The sequence below is a fragment of the Bubalus bubalis genome, chromosome 4, assembly GCF_019923935.1.
Source record: "Bubalus bubalis isolate 160015118507 breed Murrah chromosome 4, NDDB_SH_1, whole genome shotgun sequence".
Taxonomy (NCBI): domain Eukaryota; kingdom Metazoa; phylum Chordata; class Mammalia; order Artiodactyla; family Bovidae; genus Bubalus; species Bubalus bubalis.
The window spans coordinates 46,612,905-46,634,215 of record NC_059160.1 but is presented as its reverse complement, the minus strand read 5'-3'; the positions used below and the strand labels follow the sequence as shown (position 1 = coordinate 46,634,215).

The 21,311-nt window shown below is 48.1% G+C and overlaps 2 protein-coding genes across 15 annotated transcripts in view; both read left to right on the top strand.

Moving 5' to 3' along the window:
* Positions 1-4,754, top strand: part of HMGXB4 (HMG-box containing 4) — a 35,684-nt gene extending 30,930 nt beyond the window's left edge. For 5 of the 6 annotated variants that reach the window (XM_025283562.3, XM_006079896.4, XM_006079900.4 and 2 more), the window contains 2 exons: positions 2,040-2,162; positions 2,629-4,754. In XM_025283562.3, coding sequence (XP_025139347.2) covers positions 2,040-2,162; positions 2,629-2,673 — 168 coding nt within the window. In that variant the 3' untranslated portion in view covers positions 2,674-4,754. The remainder of the gene's footprint in view (positions 1-2,039; positions 2,163-2,628) is intronic. The other variant, XR_003108758.3, reaches the window with a different exon arrangement.
* Positions 4,755-8,086: 3,332 nt separating this feature from the next.
* Positions 8,087-21,311, top strand: part of TOM1 (target of myb1 membrane trafficking protein) — a 40,045-nt gene continuing 26,820 nt past the window's right edge. For all 9 annotated transcript variants that reach the window (XM_044941374.2, XM_044941372.2, XM_025283557.3 and 6 more), the window contains exon 1: positions 8,087-8,226. In XM_044941374.2, the coding sequence (XP_044797309.1) occupies positions 8,175-8,226 (52 nt within the window). In that variant the 5' untranslated portion in view covers positions 8,087-8,174. The remainder of the gene's footprint in view (positions 8,227-21,311) is intronic.

The window sequence follows — 21,311 nt, the reverse complement described above, 5'->3', positions numbered from 1 at the left end:
AGAGTGAGGGGGTCAGGAGAGGCTCTGAAAGGGAAGTGGGGTTCCATCAGGACCCGGAAGGACAGGCAGGACTTGGATCATGGAGATGGCGTCCTAAACCAAGACCACAGTGCACATGTGGTTCTCAGCCATGGCGTCTTCTGCCGAGATGGGTCAGAAGAGACCCAGTGGGGCTCTCAACCCCCATTCCTACCTTCACCAGATCTTTTAACTGTTTTATGTATTAGGGTTCCACTTGAGGTTTTATTTTCAGAGGGTTTTATTGCTTAAATGATGAGAAACTAGAACATCCAGCACCCAAGGTGGGGGAAGGCTGAACTATGAAGGGCCCAGCACAAGTTGCGGAAGGAAATGACAGCTCAGGGGCTTTGGGGATGTTTTGAGTAGAAGGAATGATCACAGCTCTCATCTGATTTTCTTTGAGAATATCTTCTACTTTAGATTGAGAGTGAAGACACCAGAATTAGGGAAAAGTTATAACAATAGTCTAGACATGACAAAGATTTGAATTTAATTCAAATATTTATTGGGGGATATTATACTATACAGAACCCCAGTAGTTATTGGGAGGATATAAAAAAGAATAGGACTTGGTTTCTGCCCTCAGGATGCTTATTAGGAGAGTCAGACAGAAAATATTACCTATAATTAACTGTAAAAGTATGGAGTAATACTATTAATTGCTATCTTTCATTGAACTCTCACTCAGGCAGCTTTGCGAGTGCTATACATGGAGTCTCTCATTTAATTCACATTGCGTGTTTTGTAAAACAGAATTTGTGTTCCCTTATTTTACAGAAGGAAGAATAGACTTTCAGATTAAGGAACTCTCTCTGGAATTTAGCCCCTAAGTGCTGAAATGGAGCCTTGAGTTCGGTGGCATGACCTCAGGGCCCATTCTTATAACCTTTTGCTTTATTTTCTGACTTGGAAGTAGGGGGAGACATTGGACGAGGAGAATGAAGGGAAAGAAAAGTCAGTGGTGGCATGGCCTTGAGACTGGGCAGGTGTGTGGGTGATGATGACTTTAGCAGAGGAAGGAATGCTAGGAGGAACGGTAGGTTATTTCTCTTTACAGTGTGTTGAGATTGAAAAATACCCAAAACGGAAGATCTAGCAGGAAGCCTGAAATGCAGTTTTGGAGATGAAGATGTTGGTAATACTAGTAAGCACTGTGGATACTTTCTGAGCAGTTACCAGGTAGCAAGAACCACCCCCAAGTACTTTACATCTGTTATCTCACTTAATCCCCTCCTTGCTGCAGATGCTGTTAGTACTGTCTGTTACAGGCACAGCATAGAAAGCAACTTGCCCCTTTCAGTGAGTGGGATAGCCAGGTTCTGAACCCAGCTGTCTGAAGCCCAGAGCTCCTTCTCTGACGGACTCTGCTACACTGCCTTCTAGGTCACATATCCTCACAGTACTCCTAGTTGAAGCAGATTACACAAGAGCTTGGCAGCAGTATTTGCAGCAAGCAATCTTATTTCTTATCTCTTTGAATCACAGAGATAACAAACGATATGAATTCTAGAAGAGGTTAAATTTTAAAAAGAACAGAAAAGTGGTATCCTCACCTGTCAAAAAGCTACATATGTGGAGAATTTGTGTGTGTGTGTGTGTGCTTATATTAAACATTAACATGTAGAATTCTCATGGTTATCACATTTGAGCTATATTTGTGGAGTTCATGAGAAAAATAACTTTTGCATTCATGACCTCTACAAATCTTGCCAGCAGTTCTCCACAATAGGTGAGGCCTTTTTAAATATTTTTAAGTGTAGGGTTGTTCCCCCCCACCAGCCCCCACTCTTCCTAAGTGACCAACCCAAGGTCTCACAGAGGATACAACGGGTTAGAAATATAGACAGGAAACCTGGAATGTATTGAGTTACCAAAGCAGAAAGCTTCCATTTCTGCTGCAAGTTTCCTGGAACTGCCCCAGACTCAGAGATCCATGCGAAGAAGTACCCAGGGCCTGGAGGGAGCCTCATGAGTGTGATGTAGGCTGCAACCTCCTCCTCTCACGCTCTTCCTTTCAGGGCATGGTGGCTGTGTCCGGCAGTCTGTCCGTGCTTCTGGACTCCATCATCTGTGCGCTTGGCCCCTTGGCGTGTCTGACCACACAACTACCTGAGTTGAACGGCTGTCCCAAACAGGTCTTGGTAAGTTTCCTTGTTTCCTGGGATTTAGGAGGGGCCAGACCCTTGGGAGCCCTGTCAGGCACAACCTCTTAAAGCTCCCTGGATACCGCACTGCTGTCAGCCGACGGAACGTGACACTGTTGAATGTGCGCTGGACCCTCAGTGAAATTGCAGACACGCCATTTCCTAAGATTTCTCTCCTTTGGAGAGAAGCAGCGTAGCCCCTAAGGCACTGCACCGCCTGTGTTTCCTATTTGCTCTTCCAGAGATGAAGAGAGTGCGAGTCTGCTGCCACTGCTTTACTAGGATTAATGGGAGATGTCAGCAGAAAAGCTCCCAGCATAACAGACAACAGAATACCATCTTCTCCCCCGTTTTCTCTAACTCCAGACTCCTTTTCTGATCTCTCTCCCCTAAACAAAGAACTATGTCTCAGGGAACTAAGGTAAAGTACTCTTCGACTGAAACTTTTCCCCTTGTTTTGCAGTCAAACACACTAGACAACATTGCTTACATCATGCCTGGACTGTGACAGCAAAGACTCTTGGGACAGAAACCTTATCCTGCCCTGTTGCTGGCTTGTGTGTATGTGACTGTTCCAGATCCCTTCACTGGCCTCTGGGTGTAGGTTTTAAATTTTTATATATATGCACATATATATATATATGTAAAATGTAAAATATATACATAGGACTGTAAGTACTTTGCTTTTAATAATTTTATGAAATGGCAAAGGTTTAGCCAAGATGAAACCTTGGCATGAATATGGGCTTGGAATTCTTTCTTCTCCTGTGGTGGATAAATCTGCCTTAAAAAATCAATGTAACTTGGGGGCTGGGGGCTAGTTTTGGATGCCTAGTGTGCATCACGGTAAGGTTGGCTAAAATGTGATTTTTTTCCAAACTCAGTTGTACCTCCAGACCCATCACTGACCATTTGCCTTACCTGTCTTACAGTCTGAAATGTAATGGGAAAGATTATGGGAAGACGTCAGTTAACTGAAAATACAAAGCTTTTCAACTTGAAGTGACCTAGGTGGGAGGCGATAACATCGTTCCCATCTGAAAGTTATTGTGATGGCCTAAGTGAACTTAGTAGAGGGTTCATTCCAATTCCTGCTCTATCGGTGTCCACGTCTCAAAACTTACTGTAATCATTGGTACCATTGGCAGCCTCTGTCGGCCAAGGAGTTTTGTGAGCCCTCGAGTGGGTAAAGCCATCAGTGTCACCAGTTGCACAGTCTGTACTGTGAACTGACCCAGAGCATTTGGTCTGCAGCACTAAGAGCTGGTATCTTCCATGGGCAGCATCAGCTCAGCTCACAGTTCTCCCGCTTGGTTGTCGGGCGCATGTAGAAGGTGAGCTTTGCCCAGCCTAATTCCTGGGATCTTCTCTTTGGCTCCCCTGCTGGCCAGATACATGGCGTTTCGCATTCCACACATAAGCGAATTGCAAAAAAAAAAAAGTACTGTGTTCTCATGTAGGTTTATTTATGTGCGAGTATGAATGTGTTTTAATTATGTGTATTTAACTCTTTAAACTCCCTTAGATTTTAATTTATCCTGTAAATTTCTGTATATATAATTTAAAAAACAAGAGCCTCCACCAGCAACAGCATGTGGAAGAGACTAGATTTGTCATTTCTTCCCCCGCTCCTTCCTCTGGCCTCCTCTGCAAACTCCAGATCACCCACTCTTTAAGGTATCGTGCCTCAAGACGGAATCATTATGTTGGGATTCTAGTTCTTTACAATTAAATAATGTCAAGAAAGTAAAATAAAAAGGAATGTTACCATTCCCAGCTGCCCTCATTTCCAAAGAACCAGATTTTGCTTCCCAGTTCCAAAGAAAACAGTTAAGCCCTTCAGGGTTGTTTTTAAATTTGGTGCAAGAGTCCACATCAAAACCAAGCTCTGAGGTGACTGCTTGCTTCCCTTGGCCTGGATGGAGCAGAGGCATCAGAGTCGATCTCTGAGGATAGTGCCCCCAGGCCTGCATCCTGTGTAACTCCTTTCATCCTTCCTTCCCATCCATGTGGTCACAGGACTGTGTTCCTTAAAGGTATTCTGGCTACCGAATGCCTTTCTCACCTCAGAGCAGTTTTGAGATTGAACTGGGGAAACAGAAGGGAACAGGAATGTCTGGGAACCAAAATTACGAAGAGCAGAAGTCCTGGTTTGATTTCGTGTGTCAGCGGTTGTTGCACACCTCCTCTCTACCCAGGTCAGTCTCCTGTTGGACACAGGGTATCAGGGAAGGGGCCTCGGAGACATGGATGAGTACAGAAAGAAGTCAGTCCCACCATCATCATTTGTACACATTAACGACGTCTTGACGAGAGCCTGCTTTTTGTTTGTTTGTTTTCCTTTAAAGTCCAACCCTATTGTATTTGTATTTAAAATTTGTACACATTTGTATAATAATCTGTTCCTTGTGGTATTTGGTACTATTAGAGGAAAAACTTTGGATTCAGACCTTCTTGCAGTTTTTATATCATTGTTTTATTTTGTTTTTTAAATAAATTCTAGCAGTTTGATCCAAATCCCATTACAGTTGTATAAAGAAATAAAATTTTGTACTTATATTATTAAAAATCACATTTTTAATATTTGTAGTCCAGTGTCAGCTATCTTTTTCCTGTGGCAAACCAAAGTTCCTATGAAATTTTAAACCTGTCTTTCACATTAAAAAAAAAAAAAAAAAGCCCATCTGGAATAGAGGTCAAGTTTCTGATCAAAGCTATCTTCCTAACAAACATCTTGCTCTGTTTCTATTAACTTTTACATTGAGGACTTTCATCTTCTCTTTTGCTAATTGCAAAGCCAGTGGCTCTGTAAGTGTAGCTATATTCACTGGCAAATGAAATTGTATGCACATTACATTGTTGGCCTAAGTCAAATATCTATCAGTCTTGTATAAGAGTTGCATTCAAATTGTGTGCTAAATCATGTGTTTCAGTACTGTCCTGATTTGCTGAGTTACACTGGATTGGATAAATCACTTAATTTTATAGGTATCTGCAGTCCTGTCTATAAAAGTGTTAATGTCACTTCCCTGTCTCCAAGCCTTGCAGCCAGCCAGCCTGACATGTATGTTTAGTAATACTGTGAACATCTAATATATGAGATTAGACCTTTCAAGGTAAAGTTTTCAACACAAACACAAGATGTTAACAGTCATAAATAGTAAAATATTATGATTGGCTTTAAGGCTCACTTCTTACAGAGAGGCAGCAAGAAAGAGATCACCATATTGCTGAATGAAGAGTGCTTTGCATATTTTATTGCACTTAATCCTCCCCCAAAGATTTATAAATATTATCCCCTTTTACAAATGAGGAGACAGGTACAGGAAAGCACTTTCCCTGAGTTTAAACAGCTAAGTAAATGGCAAAGCCAGAATAAGCACACTGGAACAGCAAACCCCAAAGCCGAGGCTCTCTTCTACCCCATGCTACGCTATGCTAAGTCACTTCAGTCGTGTCCGACTCTGTGCAACCCCATAGACGGCAGCCCACCAGGCTCCCCCGTCCCTGGGATTCTCCAGGCAAGAACACTGGAGTGGGTTGCCATTTCCTTCTCCAATGCATGAAAGTGAAAAGTGAAAGTGGAGTCGCTCAGTCGTGTCTGACTCTTAGCGACCCCATGGATTGCAGCCTACCAGGCTCCTCCATCCATGGGATTTTTCCAAGCAAGAGTACTGGAGTGGGGTGCCATTGCCTTCTCTGCTCTTCTACCCCAAGCCACCTTCAAATTTAAATTGTGTATGTAATTCATCGGAATCCTCTCCATTATCTGCAGTCCTGAGCAAATGTGATTGCAGGAAAACTATCAGAACTATACATTGTCCAAATGTTCTTTTGTCCTAGCTGGACTTTACTATAGGGATCTCACTTTTCTTGTCATACTGTGGTCTTTAAATTTTGGAAGCAGAGTATCTTCATTTTTTTTGTTTAAATGTACTTAAAGGTTATAATCAATTATATTACATTTATGCATTGTCAGTCTTGAGGGACTTCAACATTTTTATCCATAGTAAGGCATTTGATATTGATATTGCTAAAATGCTTAAAAGGAAAAATTAAAACAGACTATTTACTAAATGAGTTTGTTACCTGTTAGGAAATAGTTTAAAGACATAGTTTTGTACTGCACTTAACGTTTGCCATTTACTTTACTATTCACTGTATTGACAAAATCTACACACTTCCATTTCTAATTTAATAGCTGTACAACTTTCTGTCTGCATGGAGTTAATATAATTTCACTCCCTGTTTGGGGGTATGTGAGTTGTTTCTGCTTTCTTACCATGAAGGATAAAACTTAACGGCTGTTCTATTCTCTGTAGTAAAGCCAAGATCTGCCTATAATCACTTCAAACCAGAGTGATGCAAGAAGGCAAGAACTTCCAGTCATCCAACATAGTGATATTAAAGATTAATGGAAGAATCCAAAGGAAAATCATGCTAAATACTTGCCATACTAACAAGCAATATGCTTAAATGAAAAAAAACATGGAAGGTACCTACCTGACATGAAAATCATCATAAGTGCACATCCCCCCTTTATAGGCTAAATGCCATTGCTAATTTAAATTTTCAAGCATTAGTCATCATGCTGGACAACAGTGAGAGAAACAGACATAGCATCCCAGCCTCAAGGAGCATCTAGACTACTGGGGGACTGGTTATATATTAACATGTCTCATGAGCATTATTAAAACACTTCAAAGCACAGGAGTACATGATTTCAATAAAGCTTTTATATCATACAATAAAGATGTCAGACCCTATTGACTGTTCAAACAGTTAACATACAGAAGTGATAAAGTTGTAATTCAGGTTTTCTATCATCCTAAATTTGTGAAAATGACTAGCCTTTCAAATTAAAAATTCACAAATATGTTCGATAAATACTAAAGCACCTCGCAGTAGCTCAGACTACCAAAGCAGTGGTTATTGTATCTTTTGGAGTGCATGTCATTAGAAGCAAAAAAAATATAACCAATAGATAAGATATCTAATGAGTAAGTGACACAGCTGAAACATGGCACACGGGAACATGGAAGAAGATATTTGAATTACAAAGCTGGAGAAAGCCTTTGAGATTCTTAGCTTGGGGTCCACTGGTGTACCTCAGGGACCCCAGAACCCCTCTGAGGTACAATTCTATCTTGCCTTTTTTCTTCAGAAACGCTCCAATGCTTTGTACAATTTCTCAAAGGATCCTGTGACCTAAAAAAATAAAGTTTAGAAGTCCTTGATCTAATTCCAGAATTCAGAGAAAATGGAAGCCTGCTGTTTGAATCACACCGTAAATGAATGGCAGAGATGTGTCCTAGGCCCCCCTCACAACATGTGTATGCTTTCTGCCACCCTGAGCTCTAGCCCATCACTAGCTGCAATTCATTGAGTTGTCTCTCAGTGTCAAGGTCTCGAAAATCCTTGGCTCTTGCCTTCTATTTGAGGTAAGAGAATCTGGGCTGCAAACATGACGCATTTTGCAGCCAGGAGACCTCAGCCTCAAACAGGAAGCGCCCTCTCTGGGTAGGGAGGCAACAGGCCAGAGAGGCTGTCAACCCCAGCACCGGGTGTGTAGTCATACTGAGGTCCCGGGAGCTTAGACTAAGAGCTAGAGCTTTGGTCTCGGCTTGCTGGGTAACCTTACCCAAGTCATTTCCCGGGTCTGAGATTGGTTTTTCCAGATGAAAAGAGCTCAAAGACCACGCCCCTAAATCCTTAAGCAAGCATGGAGGGCGTGGCTTAGCGAAGCCCACGCCCCCTGGTCCGCAGTCGCCCTACGTACTGCGTGACGTCCGCCGACGCCGAGTTAACCGCAGTGAGGTCATCGCCCTCCGCCTCAGGGAGCCGACACTCCATGTCCGAGGCGGGGCCTGCGGCTCGGCTCCAGACTGCCTCTGCCCCGCCCCAGCCGCGCCTCCTCGAGGACGGTCCAGCGCGTCACGTGACGGGTCCGCGGCGTTGGCGGTTGCTGTCAGCTGATTCCCCGGCTTGGTGGCAGCGGCAGCAGTGGCGATGGACTTTCTCCTGGGGAACCCGTTCAGCTCTCCGGTGGGACAGCGCATCGGTGAGTCCCCGGGGCCCCGCGCGGCCCCAACGCACCACCCCGCGTTCGACCCCGGCCCCCCAGGGTACCTCCAGGTCCCGAGTCACACACCAGAGGGAGGCAGGGAGGGGAGTGAGGCTGGCGTGTCTCTCCCAGACCCGGCCCCGCCCTGCCTCCCGCCTGCTTTGATTGACAAAAGCCGCTGTCCACCAGGAAGCCTCGGATTGTGATGGATGCCCACGGTAGCCAATAAATAAAGAGAGGAGGCGGGCCCGCGCGGCCGCGGCTCAGCCAATGTGCAGCTGCTGGGGTCGCGAATCCAGGCAGAAAGTTTGGGGGGTTAAAGGGACTGCGTGGTTTTTGCAGTCCTTGGGTCCCTCGATGGTTTCTGTCGTCGCCTCCCCCGCACGGGTTACACCACCTGGGCTCTTGCCATTTCCTTCCTGGCTCGTCTGGAGCTGCGAACACTGATACCTGAGAAGGGCTGGAAGTCCATTCTCAAGGACCAGGAGGCTGGGGCTTGGCGGCCGGGCGGGCATATTGCGGGCAGGCGGCTGGGAGCCCTTCCTCCGCCAAGCCGGGGCTAGACGCTGGCGAGCCCACCCCACGAGAAGGCCAGGCCAAAGCCTCAGGAACTGCCGGCCGTAGCCGCCTCACCAGCCGGCACCGAATGGACCGCGTGGAGTCGCAGACTCGGAGCTGGAAGGGATCTTCGAAACCACCTGATTCGGCCTCCCTCATTTCTCAGCAGCTGGGAGGGCCAGGCCCTCTGGGCAAGACACAGGCTCACTCAGCGCCCAGGTCCCCTGGTTCTCTTGGCACCTGTTGACCGGAGACTTACTAATGGTGCGGCGTTGGCTGTCTGTAGAGAGGATCCCTCCCCCAGTGATTAGGGTATAATAATGATCCCTGCCTCCTTGGGGTTGTTGTTTAGGTTAAACTCGTTCATAAGTGTGAAGGATTTAGTGCCTTCCACGTGGCAGATGCTCTCTAAAAGAAGGTGGTAATATTTATTATTGTTACTGAGACACCACCAAGTGAGGGTTCCAAAATCCTGAGAATGGATGGACAGTTGGTCTCACAGACACTCATTCCTGCCCACCATCTCAGAGAGGACCCACAGGCCATGGCCCGGACACTTCACCAGAACATTCTGGGTGTGCTTCCTCGCCTGAATAAACCGAGGGAAGTACTGTGACAGCCTCTCTCATCTTTTTGATGATTTTTAGCCTTAAGTCCAGACTGGGAAAACTGGATCTTTTATTAGACAAGACATTCTTTTCATTCTTGCTGTCTTAGAAGTCAAACCTCACTTAAGTCTGTTAACCCAGCTCTGTGTTGAAATCGCCCCCTGCGGCTGCTTGTGGCTCTTTTGAGGTTTTGTAATCAAATGTTTTGAGAGGATGCTGTCAGTAGAGACTTTACACACCAGGAAGCTCTTGGACCTGAAAGGGGCAGCTGCTGTCTCAGGACCCTCACCCACCTGCTACACAAATAAACACGCACACACTGATGAGTCATTGTTTGGGAGCTGAAGAGACGGCAGCTCATCTCTTGTCTGTATTTCTCCAACTGCAAAAATCTCTGCTTTTATCACATGTTAAGTTTGAGACTTCCTACCCACCCACCCCCCAAAAAAGAAAAAAATTCTGGTTCACAGTCAGCCAAATATGCCTGAGGCTTTCTAGAAAAGCTCGTTGGGACTCCAGGCTTGAGGTAGTCAAAGAAAAAAGCTTCTCTTCTTGCCCTGAAGGGTTACCCGTCTTGGGCAAGAAATATTCAATCCGAAGAGCATGCTACTAAACTCTTAGTCCCTTAGAGCACAGACCATGTTTTACTGCAGGTCCTTATCCTGGGGCTCTTCTAATCCAGGGCTATCATCAGAATCCCCTGGAAGACTTGTTAAAGCATCAAAGGCTGGGCCCCACCCCCCCAGAGTTTGTGACTGTAGATCTGAGGTGGCCACCACATTGAAAACCTCCATTCTAGCCCATCCCCTTCATTCTACACTGGAGACTGAGGCCAAGAGAGGGAAGGTGGAAAATAGGACTCATCCAAGACCCCAGTGATGTGGTCAGAAAGCTGAGATTTCAGGGACCCCTCTGAGTCCCTGAAATCTGAACCAAAGCTGAAGAGACTCTAAAAGTACGATTAAATGAATAATGTCTGCTATTTGAGTTAATACCCTCAGTATTCCTTTTCTTTTCTTCCCCCCACCTCCACTCCCGGGGTGTGGGGGAGCAACAGCCCTGATCAGCTGTAATTACTAATGACCTAGTATGAGCTGCTTGCATTTCTATAAACTGCAGGATTGAAATAATCTCTTCTCAAGCCTGCCAACTTCATCCCCCAGTTGAGCATAGAGCCCTGTCCAGTTGGCAGCGCTGAGCACAGTAGGTCCTGATGGTGTAAATCAGAGTGCAGTGTCTCTCGACTCAGAAAGTTTGCAGTCACCCATCCACACCCCTTTCTGCTTGCTGCTCCCTCTGCCTGGAACGCCTGCTGCCAGTGCCTCCAAAGCTCCAGGCATCATCACCTACTCCATGAGGCCTTCGCTGACCCCTTCAGATCCAGCCATTGTTGTGCCCTCCCATTACCCTAGGTCCTCAGGCTCACTCCCTGTCTGCCTTTGGGCTCTGCTTCCTGGGTGGAATGGTGGTTATGGCAGCATCCATTTCTCAGAGTGGTTGTGAGAGTGAAGTGAGATGCTCTCTGGAGAGGGCCGGGCACATTATCAGTTTGCAGGAAACATGGTCATCATTTTTATTATTTTCACCAACGTCACACTAATAAAGCACGTGGCATTCTGTTAGTAGTTGTGCGTGTGTTTCCCCTGCTGGACTAGGCTTTGTGAGAGCAGATGCTGACTCTGACTGATCCAGACCCTAGGTGCTTAGCATCATGCTGACACATGACTGGAGGGAAGAAAGGAAAAAAGGAAAGTTACAATTTGTGAGCAAACACCAGGTGCCATACTTGCATCGAAGTCCTGTTGTCAAACCCAGGTTTGTGTGCTGGATGTGCAGTGAGGCCAAACAAACCACAGCGGGAGTTTGGAGCAGAGAAAAGTTTATTGCAAGGGCCAAGGAAGGAGATTGGGCTGTGCATGCTCACAAGACCCAAAATCCCACTGGTTTTCAGGGAGGAGTTTCTAAAGGCAAAATTAGGAGGAGGGTGGAATGCCAGGGTTTGTAAATTTCTCCTGATTGGTTGTGGGAGGTAACAAGGTGGGGGCTCCAGGAATCTCAGGCATCAGCCTTCTGGTTCCATCCAGTCTGGGGTCTCCCTGCTTGCGCAGACCTGAAGTCACCATCATCCACCTGGGTGGGGCCCCAGCTCCTCTAGTAGAACTCAGAGATGTGTATCAGATTGTCAAGTAAATCCCTTGAGAAGGAACTAGGACTCTTTTTTTATTGCTGCGCTATTGTTTCTTGACTGCTTTTCCTTTGTTTCTGGGTTCCCTCCCTCCCCTAATGAGTAACTGAATCTGCCCTTTGGAATTCAGGGAAGATTTAGGAGACAGAAGCCTTTTCCACAAAAACAAGAAACGGGGGACACTGAAAAGCTTTCATACCCAGAAGGGCCCTGCAGGATACCATTGGTTTTCAAAGCTCCCTTTTCTTTGATACTCTTCAGTCTTGGGGGCAACAGGTGTGGGACAAGAAAGGGCATAAAGTTTTGAATAAAGAAATTAATATGAACTTGACAGAGGAACTCAGTTTTAGGGGGAGTCGGTTTCAAGCCTACAGGGTTTTGCTATTTTTTCCAATCATCAAAAGTAAGTCTGAAGGAAGGTGTCACTTCCCAAGGTTTCCCAGCTTCCTAGAGTCAGGACCCAGACCCAGGTCTCTCTGCCTGCAGAACTGAGGTCCTCTCTTGCACCCTCACCACCCTGCCCCTGGCTGGTCAACACCTGTTTGGAATTTGGAGCAACCCAGCCCTCCAGCAGCCACAGTTATTGTTTGACCCACAGACCAGCTTTTCCGCTTGTGGCGCTTGCTGGGCCCTGAATGTTTCCAGGTCACTAGTGTTCAGTCAAGTCAGTCATGTCCAACTCTTTGTGACCTCGTGGACTGTAGCCCACCAGATTCCTCTGTCCATGAGATTTCCCAGGCAAGAATACTGGAGTGGGGTGCCATTTCCTCCTCCAGCTCACTAGAGAATCCACTGTCAACTAAAGAATATGCACAACCTAAAAGTTGAGGATTGTGTTTTGTCTGGAGCCCGCACTGAGAACTACAGCCCGGGAGGCAGTCTCTCAGATAGCTCTGAGGGACCGTTCCAAAGAGGTCAGGGAGGAGCCAGGAGATAGAGGAGTTTTTGCTGGGGGAAGGCGGGTGGAGGGGGGTGGGAGGACACACAGTCAGACAGCAAAAGATGACTGCTAATCACAAAAAGCAGACATCACGAATGATTTTAGTGCTTTTCTCTGTGTGGGAAGAGGCAAGAGTCTGGGCGTTTTGAAGTCATTCCTTTGGTGTGCATCTTCACTATCTAGGCCCAGTATACTCTTTTTCTCCATCCTGAACTCTGCTCAGGTCACTTTGGTGAAGGGAGGGTGCCACTGTAACCAAAGGCTTGATGGCCACAAGTGCTTTTGTTTACTGAAATGGTGGGTGATGCTTTATCTATCAGGAAAGCTTCCAGTGGGCAGCAGCCTCTGGCTGAAAGGACCCCAGATAGTGAGTACTAGCTGGTGTTGACACAGCCCTTTTCTTCCAAGGATTTAAAAACCCATCTGAGGTATTTTCTGAGGACAGCCCTGGCTGGCCTTGTTTTAAAAACCCAATTTTCCACCTCCAGCTGTCAGCTCACCCCAGCACTTTGACTGGAGGTGCAGCTGACGCAGGAGAGCCAGCTGCAAACAGCAGAGACTAGACACAGGCAGTGCCTGGGGACTACCCCCAGTCGTGGGGCAGGAGGAAAGCTCAGAGCCTAAGACTGAGCCCTGGGGTGGACAGGAGAGGTGAAAGGTCAGGGAGAGCTGCTCTTAGCCCCACAAAGGCCAAGCTAGGGGGCTACCAGAAGGCATCATAGGTGGGAGACCACAGGCATTAGCAGGAAGAGAGCCCCACAGGCCCTCAGGGCTGCCCTGTGGGGAGCAATGAGTGGAAACCAAATCGACATTCAGGCGTGTTGTCAAGGAATGCCAGGCTAGGTGGCAGGAGACCTGGGTCCGGCTCACGTTCACTCCTGACTGTGTTTCATTCCTTCTCACCGCTTTCTGTTAGGGGCCATCACTGTCCCTCATTCACAGAGAACTGAACAACTGAGGGGACGGTGAGGACGGGGGAAGGTTGATATTAGAGAGAAGAAAGAAATGGCTGGGTACTGGGGAGGAGTAATGGAACCAATTCCATCACTCCAAGGAGCTCAGTGCCAGCACGGTTCACAGCAGGACTGGGCGCAGTTTGGTAGTGAGCTCCCCACCACTGGAAGTATGGAGGGGAGGGAGGCTGTAAGCAGGATGTTGCGTGGCTGGCAGGGTAGACTAGACCAGGATTTGCAAACTTTTCTGTAAAGGGCCAAAGAGTAAATATTTTCAATTTTGTGGGCCGTATGGCTTCTGCTGCAATCTGTTGGCCTCTGCCCTCAGAGGACGAAAGCAGACAGACAATGTCAGTGAAGGGACATGGCTGTGTTCAAACTTCTTTTGTGGACACTGAAATGGGAATTTCATGTAATTTTCATGTTATGAAATGATCTTCAGAATTTTTTTTTCAACCATTTGAAACTGTAGAGACTATTCTTAGCTTGTGGGTCATGCAAAAGCAGACTCCTTTTGGCACATGAGTTTGTAGTTTGCTGACCTCTTGGACAGAGGCAGAATGATGGGGGGCATTGTGCTTCAAAATGGGGTCCCAGGGTATCCCTGTTAGAGATGCTTGAGAACGCTCCAATTCTGAACCCCCTGAGTCAGAATCTCTGCCATTTCCCACTCTTTGCTATGCGGAACCCTTGCAGCTTGAAGCTCCGATTCCTTGATCTGTAAGTGCTGGCACCAGGTTAGAACCCAAAATTTGTGTCTTAAGGATGACAGGGACTAATATCTAGAAAGGGCTTTGAGTCAGATGGCCACACGGGGTGTGTTCCTGAGTCAGACCAGGTGGTCCAAATCCTGGTTTATCCATCGTCTGCTTTGTTACCTGAGGCGAGTTACTTAACCGCTCTGTTCTCCAATTTCCTGTCTTAAAAATGAGGATAATAATAGCAGGGATCAGTCAGGATTGGGAGGTTCAGCCATGTAGGGAGGTTCTCATATGGTCACGTTGTGAAGCGCTTGGCCCAGTGCCCACCAGACAGTAATTGTCCATAATTGTCAGCTGTTGTGATTTTCCCCAGGTGTTATTATCATTGCTGGGGCAGAGTCTAAGGTCGCCAGGGAGCCAGGGTACCCACCTAGGGCCCTGGTCCCAGCACAGCCTCTGTCTGGTCTTGGTGTTACTGGGAATGAGCAGTCGTAGGCTGGGTGGCAGCCACAGTCACAGACAGGTCAGGTTTCAGGCTGTGGGGTGGAGCCGGTTTTCACTTGGGAATTAAAGCCTTTGCCTGACTGTACAGATGGAACTGGTGAATAGGTTTTGTTCCCTCCCTGAGCTCAAAGAAATAAGAGTAAAGTCCCAGATTTCCGCCCTTCTGGTTTCAGAAAAAAACAAAAACCCTCAGTCTTCTAATTAGCCTGGGGCCATCACTCCGTGGAAAGCCGGAGGATTCAGGACAAGTTAACTCTTTACCTCCTTATCACGGAAGTCTCTGCCGAAGCTGGCTCTCTCCAGACTTCTGCCCTTGTGTCCCACCTTTAGTTGTATTTTCATAGTGTCTTCCTTTTGTTCACTTACCTTTTTAAAGTTGGCCTTATCCTGTGTAATTACATCCTGAAGTCATGACTTTGACAAGCTGCTCGACATTAAATAGGCAACTATGAGCCTACCTGATCCCAGGTTTGCTCGTGATCCCAGATGGCACATTTCAGCCACTCAGATGTAAGCAGTCTGAATAGGCTCAGAACATAGACCCTGCATCAGAAGATTTGGATTCAAGTACCAGCTCCTCCCCTCCCCAGCCATGTCCCCAAGCAAGTGACAGAACCTCCAAGGGGATTGTGCTTCCATGGACATGGAAGACTTGAGAACTGGTAGAGACCCCAGAGTGCCATGAAGAGCCAAGCAGCTATGCAGGACCCATGGGAGGAATTGGGCTTTACACCTGTGGGGAAAGCAGGAAAGGGAAGGAGGGAATCGGGAGGGAGATGCCAGCCGGGTTACAGAGATTGAGACCAGGAGAACGAAGGACAGGCAGAGATGTCCTCTGTTCACCTGGAGCTTGAATACACTGATGCAGGATAAACCCTGGGTTGGTTCCCTTCGTGTGTCAATTTTGGCCAGGTCACGGTACCCAGATATTTGTTGTTGTTGTTTAGTCACTAAGTTGTGTCAACTCTTTTGCAACCCCATGGACTGTATAGCCCACTAGGCTCCTCTGTTCAGGTGATTCTGCAGGCAAGAATACTGGAGTGGGTTGCCATGCCCTCTTCCAGGGCATCTTCCCGACCCATGGATCAAACCTGCATCTCCTGCACTGGCCGAGCCACCAGGAAAGCCCACACAGATATTTAGCCAAACATTAATCTAGATGTTTCTGTGAAAGTATTTTTTTAGATGAAATTAACATTTAAGTCCATCTTTGAGAAGAGCAGATTACCCTCTATAACATGGATGGGCCTCATCTGACCAGTTGCATAGAAGAAAGACTGGCCTCCCCAGATGATGGGATGCTGCCAGCAGATGACCTCTGTGCTTGAACTGCATCTGTCTCCTGCTAGTCTGTCCTGCAGACTTTGAAAGGTTCCATGCTGTAAAGAGAAAAATTGCATAGGAACCTGGAACGTTAGGTCCATGAGTCCAAATTGGAAGTGGTCAAACAGGAGATGACAAGAATGAACATCGACATTCTAGGAATCAGCGAACTAAGATGGATTGGAATGGGTGAAGCAGAGACATTACTTTGTCAACAAAGGTCCGTCTAGTCAAGGCTATGGTGTTTCCAGTAGTCATTTATGGATGTGAGAGTTGGACTATAAAGAAAGCTGAGCGCTGAAAAATTGATACTTTTGAACTGTGGTGTTGGAGAAGACTCCTGAGGGTCCCTTGGACTGCAAGGAGATCCGATCAGTCCTGGGGGTTCATTAATAGGACTGATGTTGAAGCTGAAACTCCAGTACTTTGGTCACCTGATGCGAAGAGCTGACTCATTTGAAAAGACACTGATGCTGGGAAAGATTGAGGGCAGGAGGAGAAGGGGATGACAGAGGATGAGATGGTTGGATGGCATCACCGACTCAATGGACATGGGTTTGGGTGGACTCTGGGAGTTGGTGATGGACAGGGAGGCCTGGCATGCTGCGGTTCATGGGGTCACAAAGAGTCAGACACGACTAAGCGACTGAACTGATACTGAAGCCTCCACAATAGCACAAGCAATCCCTTAAATCTCTCTATGGATAGATAGGTACATAAATAATAATGTACACGCCTACATACGTCATACATACATCTTTTGCATTCATGAGTTGGGGGAAGAAAAAAAGAATGTCATATATGCCTTGGCCAGTCCCTTCAAACCTGTTTTCACAGTTTTGCTCCTTCTTACCTGGATAGTTTTTCAAAAGCCTTCTTTCAGCAAACTGGAATTTTCTTCAGTTAGGTACTATAGTTAGCTGTATCAACTTTAAAATTGTGGGTTGCCAAAGTTATGCCTTCGGTGAGGTATTTTCGAGTTCCTCTTGTGGCGTGTGGTTACAAAATGGCAGGGGAGAGGCAGCCAGGGTTTTGGGGAAGGATGGCTCAGCAACTTAGGAGAATGATGGAACTTTCCATGCTGAGCCTGGAAGGAGCTATTCACTGGAAAGTGGGCTTCAGGATGGTTTGCTGGCTGAGAAAAAGAATGGCCTCTGCGTGTATGTGATTTAGAAAGCTATTTTTGGGGGATGCTTGAAATTTTCAGGCAATGATTTGGGGATTGATATTTCTAGTTGGTAACATTTGTTTGGGGGCTGGCTGTTGTGCTGGGTGGGACGTGGAGCACATGAAGTGTCTTCTCTGATTTCCTCCTCACATAACCCTGAGGGTCGGTGCTTTAGTTATCCTTTCCTCTATTCTGCAGGAGGGAAACTCGGCACAGAGAGGTTAAGGAATTCACTCTGGTCACACAGTCAGCGAGTGCTCCCGTCAGGACTTGAACTGGGGTTTGTCTGTGTCCAGATCCCACTCTCCTAACTTTCCCACCTGATTGCTTCCCCTTAGAACTGACAGGGACCCGGCAGGTTTCCTTTACAGTGGAAATGTGTGGGTCCAGAATGCGTGTAGTTTGAGTTTGTTCATATTCTTCTTTCTGCATTTCTGCACCCACGCACCCCCAGCCTTTAGCGCATTGGTTTCCTCCTCCTGCTGGACTGCACATGACAGAGCATGGTTGGCACCTGCCAGCACTGCCTCTGTTATCAGGGCAGGAAGACCTTCCCTGGAAGCCACCAGAAAGTTCCACTAACGTCAGAGGCCAGCACTGGGTCACAGGGCCTCTTCTGACTGCAAGGGAGATTAGAACACCTAAATAGAGTACAGCAATGGAGAGTGTCTTTCACAGCAACAGACTCTGTGGGGGTCAGGTCCATACAGTGGATTGAGTAAACGTCTCATGTAGTCCCAGGGTGAGTTAACACGGATACCGCCTCCCATGTGGACAGGTACGTGAGTTCCCACACTGCATTTCCAGGAGGACAGCACAGCTGGCCAGTGTCCCAAGGGGTTGATGGGAACAGCGAAGGCTCTAGAGGTCACGTCCAGAGTGGGGTGGTCACAGGAACTGAGGATGTAGCGCGGAGGTCAGATTAAAGAGGAACGTGGTACTTTTTAGGGCTTCCCAGGTGGCACTAGTGGTAAAGAACCTACCTGTCAAGGCAGGAGACGTAAGAGACACAGGTTCAATCTCTGGGTCAGGAGGATCCCCTGGAGGAGGCATGGCAACCCACTCCAGTATCCTTTCCTGGAGAATCCCATGGACAGAGGAGTCTGGCGGGCTACAGTCCATGGGGTCACAAAGAGTCTGACACGACTGAAGTGACTGGGCACACACGCAAGGTAGTTTTTAAAAATATTCATAGGACTGGGACTTCCTGGCAGTCCAGTGGTTAAGACTCCACACTTCCAATGCCGGGGCAGAGAACTAAGATCCTACATGCCACATGACATGGGCAAAAAAGTTAAAAAAAAAAAAAATTAAAAGTTCATAGGACTGCCAAGTGGAAGGAAGATTAGGATTTCTACACAGCCGCTACTAAAGGGTCTACGGGGGCCAAAGGGTGGGAGTAGTTCATTTAAATTAAAGTGCTCTAAGGGCTTATTGTCCTGGTGAATATGGCCTCATCCTTCATTCAGTCATTCATCAAACACGTCCTGCAGGTTTTTCACAGGCCTGGTCATCCGGTCTGGTGTAGAGAATTCCATGACTCACAATCTCCACCCTGGAGCTTACAGCCTGATGGAAGAGATGGAGGAACAAAGCAGTAAATTCTGCAAAGTTACCATGACACTAAGCAGAGCTTGTAGTTTTGTCTGCGCCGAGTCCTGTTGGCCCAGCACGGAGGGCAAGGCCCTTTGGGGGTCCAGGCAGGCCCCATAGGAAGCAGGGCCCAGGCAGAAGGCCCGGGCAGTGGGAGGAGGAAGCAGGGAGAAGACCAGGCTCCACACCACATCCCGCCACCAAGCTTTGGGGTACCCTGGCTGCAAGTGACAGACAGATACCCAGCCAACACAGCCAAGCTGGCCCCACATGCTGGGCTTACCTGGGAAGAAGTCGGAAGGTGGGAGGTTTCAGGGTTGGTCTGAGAGCTCAGAGATGTCTTTCAACACCCAGACTCTTGGTCCTGGATGTGCCAACTTTGTCTCCCGAGTGTGTCCCCCCTCAGCCTAAGCTCCAGGAGCCATGCTCCCGTGCTGGCTCCCAGAAGCGAAGGAAGGAATGAGCGAGACAAAGCTCTCCCCTCCCCAGTGCAGCCCCGCAGACACCCCATGCTCCCCAGGGATCAGGACTGGGTGGCTTGCCCACTCCTGGACTGGGCACTGCCAGTGGGTAGTGGGGTTGTTGTTTTGGGTGGGGACGAGGGAGGAGTTGCTAGGGGGCAGGCTAGGGGTGTCCATGCCTGATTCCTTCTGTCCTGGTCCGCGGACTGGTCTTCCAGGCCGTTGGCATCACTGCCTTTCTCCTCTGGCTGCCTTGCTCCCTCCAGGACCCTCAGCCCACCTCCGGCTCCTGGATCTTTCCTGGTTTCAGAACAGCCTTGTCTCCCTCCTTCAGGCCCTTCAGACTGACCCTCAAGCCCCTTGTCACTCCTCTTCTCCTCTTCACCCCTGAGGTTTCATCTTGGAGTCTTTCATTCAGCTCATGCTCTTCCTCTCCCAGGAACGTCCCTTCTCATCTCCTCCAGCCCAGCAGTTCATGCCCTGTGCTCAGCCCAAAAGGTACCTCCTCACTGGAACCTTCCTGGTTCTTCCCGCAGGTGCTGACCCCTCCCTGCGGCTCCCCGGTGCCCTGGACTGACCTCAGTCACATCACTTGTCCTTTTCCTCTAAACACATCTCTCCAGCTGTTTTCACTGACTGCTGTTGGGCCTCCCCAAGGGCAGGGATTCTGTTCATCTTTGCCCCTCTGGCACCTGGTGCAGGGCTGGACGAACAGGAGCCGCTCAGAGTGTGTCGTGGGAGGGAGAAGAGAAGGGCAGGAAGAGGGCACCTGGGAGGCAGCGGAGAGGTGGGCAGAGGGGGCAAAGGGGCGCTGGGCCAGCGATGGAGGCAGACGTGGGTGGGGAGAGGGGCAGGGATCAGAGGGAGGGGTGAGTACAGTGAATTCCAAACAGCATATCATTTCACTCATAAATATTTCTGTGTCTTTTAAGGGTGTGGAACAGGGATTGTAGTTAGAAACAAATGAGCCATAGTCACAGTACCCTTACACATCTTTAAAAAAATTATGCTGATGTGTTTTTTAAATCCTGAAAACAGTGAAGACTAGAAGGGAAATCTCAAGGGTTCACCATGGCTCCTTTGAGCGATATGAGTAGGTGGCCTTGAACACTGGAAAGGTGACAGTTCCTGAAGATCAGGTGGCCTGTGGGCACCCTCACAGGGGAGCTGGTCATAGGAGGAGGATCTGGAAAGAGAGCCCGTGGAAGCTCTGGGTCGAGCCGACGCCTCATGTCACTGCTTGCTTGATCATGGTCAGCTACTTCACCTTCTATCCCAGGTCAGTGAGCCCTGCCCCAGACGTGGTCACGGTCAAGGTGGGACTTGAGCTGTCGGCCTCGCCCTTTAGGACACTTCATTACTGTTTGCAAACCATATTTCATTGAATCTAGAAAGAAAAATCTACCGAGTTCTGACAGGTTGTTATTTGTAAGCCACATCCTAGCAGCAGAGGGGCTCAAGAGTGGACAAGGGAGCTTAGGTCAGTGAAGCACGAGGAATCTTCCCTGGGACAGAGTGGGGACGGGTGCTCAGCAGCGAGGTTCCCTGGAGCCTCGGCTGGTCCTTCCACAAACGTTGGCTGAACCTCTACTCTCTGTCCCACCAGAGGGTGGGCCCAGAGACACAGAGATGTCTCCAGAGCTCGGCATCCAGCTGAGGCAGGCGGGAGCAGAGCAGAGGGGGAGCTCACAGGTCCAGACCCCTCTAGACCGGCTCTGCATCCCCACCCTCCACTTCCGGGTGTGGGTGTGAGCTGTCCCCGCACGTGGTGTGGGCTGTAGGGTGGTGACAGGAGAGGAGGGTCCCAGGCTGATGGGCAGGGAAGGCTGGTCATCTGGTTGCTGTTGTCCACAGTGTCAGTGCGGAGGGGCAGGATGAGCCTGGCACGGTTCACCTGGCTGGAGATACGCTGCAGGGCTAACACTGGGGTAGGGCCTTACAGGTCCTCCCATTGGCACATCTGAATCGCACACCCCTGTGCTTGTCTCAGCACCTGCTCTTTTCTATCCAGGAGTTTTTCCCTTCTGTGATGCCACTGTGGCTGCCCACCAGGCTGCAGACTTCCTGAAGGCAGGACCTGGCCAGCTC